Raw genomic sequence first — 9,539 nt, 5'->3', positions numbered from 1 at the left:
TACGCTGTTCATTATCTTTTTTGTTGTTTAGGAGTATGGTTTGTCTGGGTTTTTTTGAAAGATTTATTTTATTTATTTGAAAGAGTTACAGAGAGAGGTAGAGACAGAGAGAGGTCTTCCATCTGCTGGTTCATTCCCTGGATGGCCACAATGGCCAGGAGCCAGGAGCTTCTTCAGGGTCTCTCACATGGGTACAGGGGTCCAAGGACTTAGGCCATCTTCTACTGCTTTCTCAGGCCATAGCAGAGCTGAATCAGAAGAGGAAGGAGCAGCTGGGACTAGAACCGGTGCCCATATGGGATGCTGGCGCTTCAGGCCTGGGCTTTTTAACCTACTGCACCACAGCGCCGGGCCCCTGGTTTGCATGTTTAACAGTTTTCCTTGACCAAGTCTGTAGTGTTGGCATTCCCTGAAATAAAGTCTCTGCTTTAAATAGTTGTTCTCATTTTTATTTCTGACTTCCTAAGGATCACCCTCATGTCAGAATAGATTGCAGGTCAGCAATGTTCACAATATGGAATGCTTTTTTTCATTAAGTATTCTCTGCTTTGTCATGAGGACCTGTGGGTGGCTTGGAGTACATCTTCAAAGTTCAAGCAGATGAGAAGTTTTCCTTGTCATTAGCTTCCTGCTTTCACAAGGTCTCAAGGTCAGCCACAGATGCGTAAGTAATGAGAACTTTCTCTGTTCTTTCTTGACTTTCTTACACACACACACACTGTCTTCCAGGACCTCAGTAACATATCAGACATTTTTTTTTTGCTTTTTGTTTTTTAAAGATTTATCTATCCATTTGAAAGGCAGAGTTACAGAGAGGCAAAGGCAGAGAGGAGTCTTCTATCCTAGTTGGTTCACCCCCCAAATGGGTGCAACAGCCAGAGCTGGGCCAATCCAAAGCCAGGAGCTAGGAGCCCCACCTGGGCCACCCACACAGGTGCAGGGGCCCAAGCACTTAGGCCATAGTCCTCTGCTCTCCCAGGCCGCAGCAGAGAGCTGGGTCAGAAGTGGAAAAGCCAGATCTCAAACTGGAGCCCATATCGGATGCCAGTGCAAGCCCCTGTCAGATGTTTTTATAGCTTACTACAGACTAGACCTCAGTCTTTAGATCTTCTTTTTACATTTTTGACCTGTTTCTTCCTGTATGAATGCCTTGGGGAGCTTCACTGTTGACCTTCCATGACTAATGCTGATTGTTTTAGTATCCACAATACTCAATAAAATTTTTCCATGGAGCTCCTAGCTAAGTCAATTAGTGACAAAACCCTGAGGATGGTGACTTTTATATCATTCCAAATCAAATCAGCCCCCTCTAGTGGCAGTGAGGTCATTGGTCTCCATGGAGCTAATAGAATGATGGAAGAATCTCCATATAAAAATTACGCAGAGCTCCCTGTTGTTAAGTTATTGAGAGTCAATAGCTTTTCTTGAACAAATATTTCTAATTTGTTGTATGCCTTTGGTTATAGAGTTCTAAAACGGCTGCATTTCATAATCCTATTATCATCTTCATTGCTTTCTAAAGAAAGAGAATTTTCTAAGGACCTCAGTCTATTGTTATGGAAGTCTCACAGTTGGATGATAAATTTGCATGATCATTCTGTTTAAAGGGTCAATTTGTTACTCAAAAGCAGAAATTGTCACCATGTGGGATTACATTCTCAGTGTTGCTCTGTCAACTATGAATAAGTCTATAAAGTCTCTGAAATTTTCATTTTATAAACGGTTTATGAAAATTTTGGGGGGGGTTTTAAATGCAACCACCACTTTGCAATCCCTACCCTAAGGGGTTTTTAACAAATTCAGTCCACCTGCTTTCCAGGATTCATTTCCTCAGTTCACGTTCTAAGAACCTGCCGCTAGCCTGGAATAATGCTGGCTGGTAGGTAGATAATGGAAGTAACATGAAGAATGTAGAATTCATTGGACTTAAATTAGTATATTGGGTCAATTAGAGCTCGTTTGAAGATTTTCTTTCTAAGGTCCTATGAAGGTACTTCAGAAAGTTTGGGGAAAATTTGAATGAAAAGACAAATTCATTTTGGTGGAAAAATTTTGAAATACATGCATAGTTTTATTTTCATGGATTTCATGGATACACAATTCCCATGAACATTTTAAAGAACCTTTGTACACTGCAAAATATAGTATCTGTTACTTGGTTTGTTTTAGAAAAGATAAGTAAAGCTATTTCTTCAGACATCCTTATCTGAATAATTTCAGATTTTGGTGGTTGGGGGTGGGGAGCAAAGAAACTTTGAATTATTTTTAGTTTTTAAAAGATTCAATATAGTTCATAAATATAATTCTAAAAATATGATTTTCCCTTCCTTCTTTCCTCCCAATCTCCTTTCCATCTCTTCTTTTTTTCTCTTTTCTTTTATCTTCTTTTTTTTCTTTTTCTCCTTCCTTTTCAGTTTTTGAGATAATGTGTGTTTAATTTACATTATATTCAAGGACTTAATTCTCTATCAAATAAAGTGTTCAACAAGTTATAAAGCAAAGAGATCCTAGCTTAGTGAGAATATAGGCAAGGACTGTAAACAATCAGATTTTATATTACAGAAATTCTAAACTGCAAATATTTTTTGAAGTACAAATTTTCATAAAGAATCCACGCTCATTTCAAAATAAGCTACAGGGTATTTGAATTGGGGTTGAAATGTCTACTGAAAATGATATTGGAAAACAGATAATCATGCAAATCTTTGAAAAAATGAACCTTTTTGCACGTTTCAAAAACATTACCTTATATCATTGCAAACCTGTCAAGCAATTTCAGTGATCATGGTAATTCATATTCAAATATTCACCATGTTTGCTCATGGCATTGATTGTCCCAGATGTTCCAGTATTGTAAAAAGACATTAAGACTAATTTTTAAATATTTAAAACACTGTTTTCACTGAGCAAACTATGGCATTTCCAATTTTCCAAAGAAAAGAATCTTTCGATCTGAAGCTAGCTCTTACAATGCAAGCTAATGTTGATTAAAGACTCAGTTTCATAGTCAGTTGTGCTTTCCCCTTGAGATAGACCCCTCCCAATACAGTTGCCATAATCATTCACATTGGTGTACTCTAGAAAGAGCAATCACATCCAATCACTTGGCTCCAGTAAATCAGCGCTACCCTCCACTCCACGGAGTGGTGAAAATGTGCTACCTAACAGAAATTCATTCTATCAACACAGATTTCGAAGATCATGGAATAGGATTTTATATAAGGGATAAACATAAAGATCATGTTTTAAATGCAAAATCTATTCTCTATGGCAGTCTTAATTGGTAATAATTCAACCAGGGCTTTCAGCAAGACTTTCCATTTTAGGTCACATTTTTGTTCCAAATCAACATCCATCTGGAAGCAATTGCATGGTATTGTCAACCTAGCATTAAAACTATGATAACTGGTGTCTGGGTTTGCATTTTCTCCTGATGCTTGATATGATTTGGAGCTAATGGATTAGCAACCTCTTTGGGTTAAAGTATTCCTATTTGTAAAATAGAGATTTCTCGATTATCCATTTCTCATAACTTGTTCCATGAGAGATATATAGCACTGTTTCTAAGGCATTCACATGTCAAATAGGTCAGAATATTTACAACCTTCTTGTCAATTTTCAGCAGTGTTTGCTGTGCTATTTTTACTTTGATAGTTACTCCATTACTGTATAGAAACATACATTTTTAGGCCAACTTTAGTCAAAGGTTGCCCTATATAAACCCTTAGATTCTTGAGAAAGTACAGAATACTGATTACTGACTTATTAGAATATTCTTCTATTTGTGGTGATGTAAAAAGAGATATATTTAAATACCCTGGTTCTAAAAGTAGGGCATTGTAATGTATAATTATTTGCAGAAATTTTTATTTCTTGCCTTGTTATCATTTTTCCCAAGGTGATTCTCCATTACATTCTCATTAAAATGATAAATACTGAAATATATACAATACAAAATCAGGGAATGGAAAACTAATGCAATCTTTTTCACTAATTATTCATCAGATTTAGAGTTCAGCAGCCTGTAAATGCAGCAGGCATATTGTCGAACTGGAGTTCACTGGGCTCACGGTTCTCTGTAATAAAGGCTAGAACTCTAGAACTTGTCAAGCAAAGTACTACAACCTGATACAGAATACATCATTTTCCCCTTGTGATTGAGATGGATATGTGGTCATATGGACATAACTTACAACATCTGCTTCTACAAACTATAGTGCAAAGCTAAATTGTGAACACTATATAGCAGAAATTTAGACCGTAAATGAAAACAGAAGCTTTATAATGAGCCTTAGGTTTGCATTTTGTTTTGGTGGGTCTTATGACTGTGCTGTAACCAAAAGCACACCCATTATTCTACGAATGCATCATCGTTCGTAATGGAGAAGCACTTCTGAGGACCACGTAAGAGCATCTTTTCTGCTGACCTTTCCACTTCTGTTTAGGAGATTCAGAAGTTACTTATGGAAGCGGCAATAGAATCTTTGCATATTTAAAGGACTGAGGCACTGGGCCAGCTTAGACAGGCCTAATTTTGATACAGTTTGTTAACAGTCAGACTCCCTCTTTATGAATTCTGGAATTCCAAGTGAGTCATGTGGTGGCGGGTGGGCTGGGGTTGGGGGAGACAGGACATAAAGTGCTCCTTTCACACCTGTTAATATTTGTTCAAACAACAAACAGGTGGTCCCAGTGAAGCATTCCTCATCACAGTTAACAAACAGTTAAAGGAAGACACGGAGCAAGAATGGAGCAGTTACAAGGCCACAGCAAATGCCCCCTCTGCAAACGCCCCCTGGGAAGCAAGTAGGTTCAAGGTGCACTGCACCACTGATGGGAGAGAATACCGGGCTTGGCCTGCTTCATCTCTCTATGGCTGAACTGAGTGTTCTTTCCAAGTGCTACTCTTCAGAATTAGATCAAAGCTGAAAAACAGGAATTGTTTAGTTTGTTTGTCTTTCAGGAAATGTTAACAAAAACATGATTTGTTTAAAATGATATATGCTCACAAGATCAGTTAATTTTTTATTTTTTAATGAACATTTAAGATTCATATACAAAAGCTAACAGAGCAATAAGTCAATCATGAAATACATACAACGAAATAAAACGGAAAATAACTCAATTACACATTCTCACCACTGAAGCACTACACGCTGGCGGCAGCGAAAGAGAGGTGTCAATGTTTTGGAGACAGTGACCTCTGGGGCCAATGGCCAAGAACATCATCAAAGTACTCTGCTTTAACATCTCCCTTTCTTTCTTGGTCATTATTTGGCTAGTAGGGAGTATGGGGTGAGGTGAGAAATAATTTCCTTTTCCAAAACAACCTAAAATAATTTTAAGCAGTTAATTTTTCCCTCTCAGAAATATTTTACCTGTTAATCTAACATACTATGTATTTCTGTTATTAAAATTTGTCTGCATCAGTTTTTGCCTACTCTACTTTTTAACATAGATCATGCAGTACTTTTCTAATTTCAGTACAATAAGAATTATCAAAGGCAATTAATTCTGAACATCAATGTCCAGAGTTTCTTTTTAATGAAAAATGTGCTCTTTGTGATCTTTGTTTCTTGCAATTGTTGGTCAAGTAATAATCATGGAGCATTTCCTAAAATATTTATTTGCTGGGAAAATTTGTATGAAATGACATTTGAAGTATAAAAAAATCGGTAGGTAACACTTGGAACAGTTAAAAATAGACTTATCTTGTTTGTAAACTATCAATTTAAGATACTGAGCGTCTGAGTATCAGAGTCAATGTCTCCTCTTTTTCTAGAAAGTTGTTTGCTTTATTTATCAATGACATCTTTGAAACATCTGAAGTTACATATAGAAACATCAAGGCAATATTATTTGTACATATTATTAAACATGCAAAAATTTCCTGAAAGATAGTGTTCAAATATGAAGAGTCTGTCTGAGCTCACCCTCTCCCGGGTACCATTTCGCTGGAAGTATGGCTCTCTTGGAGTTTTGGAGTGTGGTGGATTATTTTGGAGAGGCAGCCCCTTTAATCACCGGCTCCCTATTCAAATATGTTGCCCAGTAAACTAGGTTGAAAGTGCCGAACAAGACTGGGAATACAATTCGGGACATCTTGTCAATCTTGCTGATGCTGTTATAAGTCTTTTTGCTTTCAGAGGTCTTCTCTTCAGATGGTTTTGCTGAGGCTGAAGATGCATTTGAGGTTCCTGCTGGGGTCTGCTCCTTTGGGATGTTGGGGGGGTGGGTCATCTTCCCAGTGGTAAAAGCATTTGTGGACTTATTCAATATGAGTTCACGCTCCTTTTTCTGCAAAACATAGTGAGAATGTAATGGCATGGCTTCTACTTGTGATCCTCAGCTCACTGGAGTTCTATGGGTGTGTGTCTCATGCATACAGAAACATCAGCTTATCCCTGGGAGAGGGCAGTCCTCTACAGACTTACTATTTCTTAAACTGGTATTTATTTATTTTCACTTTATTGGAAAGGCAGAGACAGAGAGACAGAGACAGACAGAAAGAGATCTCCCATCTCCTGGTTCACTCCCCAAATACCTGCAATAACAGGACTGAGCCTGGAAGCCAGGAGCCTGGAACTCAGTTTGGGTCTCTTGTATGGTCAGAAGGGACTCAAGTACTTGGGCCATCATCTGCTGCTTCCCGAGATGTGTGTTAGTGGGAAGCGAGATCAGAAGCAGAAGAGTCAGGATTTGAACTAGGCAGTCTGGTCAGAAATGTGGGCATTTCAAGAAGTGACTTAAGTGCTGCTCCAAGTGCCCACCCCTCCACAGACTTCTAAGTCTGTAACTCCACATAGCCAGAAGCCAGAGAATGAAACAAGAGGCATTGTTGATATTGATGTTGAGCATTTCTCCAGAACCTAGCATGCACTGGATCAACATTTATCTTAGATCACAGAGCAGACATCATTTCTGTACCTTTAAGGCATAAGTAGGAGTTAGTAATGTACATGGATATAAGAGACTTCTAGGGAATGCCCTATTTGAAAGAGGAAAGGGGGGAGTGATTAAAATAATTATAACACATGCATTCTTTGGGGTAATTTGTCTTTATCTCAGCACAACACTTCAGAGAATCCTCCATGTCATGTCCTGTAATCAGTAATTCATTCTTTCTTACACTGTGTAGTATTTCTGTGTATGAATATGCCATCACTTGTTTATTCTTCTCTTGATGGTTACCCACACTATTGACTATGCAATCTTGACTTGATCAATTCAGCAGTTATGAATATTCTTGTATACATTTTTGGGCATCACATTTTTGTTTCTCTGGGATAGGAAATTCTAGAGCAGCAAGAAAATGTATGGTGTCAAAAAATCAAATAGTGTTTACATTTGGAGAGATGGGGAGAGATAGTGACTAGAAAATGTTATGGTGAACTTTCTGGAGGCTGTTGATGTTCTCTATCTAGACAGAGATTAGGAATACACAGGTGCACATTACATGGTTGCCAAATCAGATATGCTTAATACTTGTGCATTTTATACTACGTAAATTTTGCATCAAAAGAATAACAGCAAACCGATATGGAACTCTAGTGTGAGATTTGGAAGAGCCATGTGGGCAAGGTCAGGTCTCTTCATGAGAAAGGAAACAGCAACATCAAATCGATAAGCAGCCTATGGATGTCAATAGGATAGAACTGAGAGTGCTCCATGGAATTAGAGTGCCCTGGTTTTCTGTTACTGGCTTGTAGACTCTGGTGGAGAGGCAGGACATACAGTGCTAGTCTTCTATAATGCCTTCTAGGACTCTCGTCATGCTGGTTTTCCCACTGGACAGATTAAGTTATACTTTGACTTCTGCCCTGAATGACTGCAACCTCCTCTTCTCTAAGCACAAAGGATATGCTTATTTGTTTTATGCATGCATAATCAGCAGCTTATCATATGCTACTTTATATCCTATCTGAGTATGTTACTCTTACCTCCCCAAGGAAATGATTCAGCTTGGAGCATTCTTTAAGTATTCCTTAAATTTAGGCACAAATCACACTTGAGATAACTGATGATTAATTATTTTGAACAGAGTAATACTTTTCACAACAACTGATGTCCATCATTTTTTTTTTTTTTGACAGGCAGAGTGGACAGTGAGAGAGAGAGACAGAGAGAAAGGTCTTCCTTTGCCGTTGGTTCACCCTCCAATGGCCGCCGCGGCCGGCGCGCTGCAGCCGGCGCACCGCACCGATCCGATGGCAGGAGCCAGGAGCCAGGTGCTTTTCCTGGTCTCCCATGGGGTGCAGGGCCCAAGCACCTGGGCCATCCTCCACTGCACTCCCGGGCCACAGCAGAGGGCTGGCCTGGAAGAGGGGCAACCGGGACAGAATCCGGTGCCCCGACCGGGACTAGAACCCGGTGTGCCGGCGCCGCTAGGCGGAGGATTAGCCTAGTGAGCCGCGGCGCCGGCCCTGATGTCCATCATTTAAGTGAGCTAAAGCACTTAGTCAGTGGGATTGGACATGTTTTGTTGATGTGCTGCTTCTATTAATGTGCCTCTTCATGACCTTGAAGAAGAAGGACACACTGCACGACGATGTGGCAAAAGAACAGGCTGAATGGACTGTACAATTAGAAACTGGACAAGTCATCTCGGAAGAGAAGAGAGTTACTTTTGCAAAAATAATAGACTTGAATAGAAATAAGCCCAAGTCATTCACAGACCATCAGAGCTTTAGCTTGAATGAAGTTAGTGACTCAAAGTAAATTAGAAAAGTGACCTGCTGTAAATAAGACACTGTGAGGACTCTGAATATATGGGAAGGGTTGTGAGAAGGCTAGGGAGGGGAAAGACCTGGTATTACGTTTGGACATGGAATCAGGGAATTTCTCTGTCAAGGGAATCTGAAAGAAAGGAGGAGGAGGAAAATAAAGTCAATACCTTGATCTTGGCTGCTTCCAAGGCTTTCTTGCCATCCCATGCCCAGCCTCTCTTTGTAAAATAGTTGACTGTGGCAAACTCGATCAGTGCAGAGAACACAAAAGCATAGCACACAGCAATGAACCAGTCCATGGCAGTGGCGTAAGCCACTTTGGGCAGAGAGTTCCGAGCACTGATGCTGAGAGTCGTCATGGTCAGCACTGTGGTGACCCCTGCAGTAGTCAGATGGGGACAGAGTGGAGAACGGAAGCAGGGGTCAGTTATTGGTACCCAAGACCCCAGGACAACACCCAAAGAACTGGTTATTTTGATCCTAAGCAGCACCATCAGCCCTCAATGTTTTCATAGCCTTTAACACATTCATTACATTGAAAATATTGCTTATTATATTGACCACAATTGTCTCCTCTCTTTGAATGCAAACTGGACAAGGCCAAGGATTTGTGTCTGGTTTCTATACACCCATGTTCCCATTTCTTTGAACTAATCAAATAGTTGGTTGCTAGATGTGTTAAATGAGTGGTATGTGTGTCTTTGTGGCACTAGGGGGAAATCCAATAGAGAAGTGGTGATTACACTAATGCTACTTCTAGTAAAATACTTAATAAAAATTTACTGGATGCCTTGTAAGTAGTGGACTATACAG

General features: G+C 39.5%; 1 protein-coding gene across 3 annotated transcripts in view; it reads right to left on the bottom strand.

Annotated features, from left to right (window-relative positions):
• Nucleotides 1-5,017: 5,017 nt before the first annotated feature.
• Nucleotides 5,018-9,539, bottom strand: part of GABRA5 (gamma-aminobutyric acid type A receptor subunit alpha5) — a 75,835-nt gene continuing 71,313 nt past the window's right edge. For all 3 annotated transcript variants that reach the window (XM_008269750.4, XM_008269749.4, XM_051822230.2), the window contains exons 10-11: nt 8,894-9,105; nt 5,018-6,297 (exon numbers count right to left, since the gene is read on the bottom strand). In XM_008269750.4, coding sequence (XP_008267972.1) covers nt 5,995-6,297; nt 8,894-9,105 — 515 coding nt within the window. In that variant the 3' untranslated portion in view covers nt 5,018-5,994. The remainder of the gene's footprint in view (nt 6,298-8,893; nt 9,106-9,539) is intronic.

Source organism: Oryctolagus cuniculus, chromosome 12 (genome assembly GCF_964237555.1).
Source record: "Oryctolagus cuniculus chromosome 12, mOryCun1.1, whole genome shotgun sequence".
Taxonomy (NCBI): domain Eukaryota; kingdom Metazoa; phylum Chordata; class Mammalia; order Lagomorpha; family Leporidae; genus Oryctolagus; species Oryctolagus cuniculus.
This window is presented reverse-complemented; position numbering and strand designations above follow the sequence as displayed.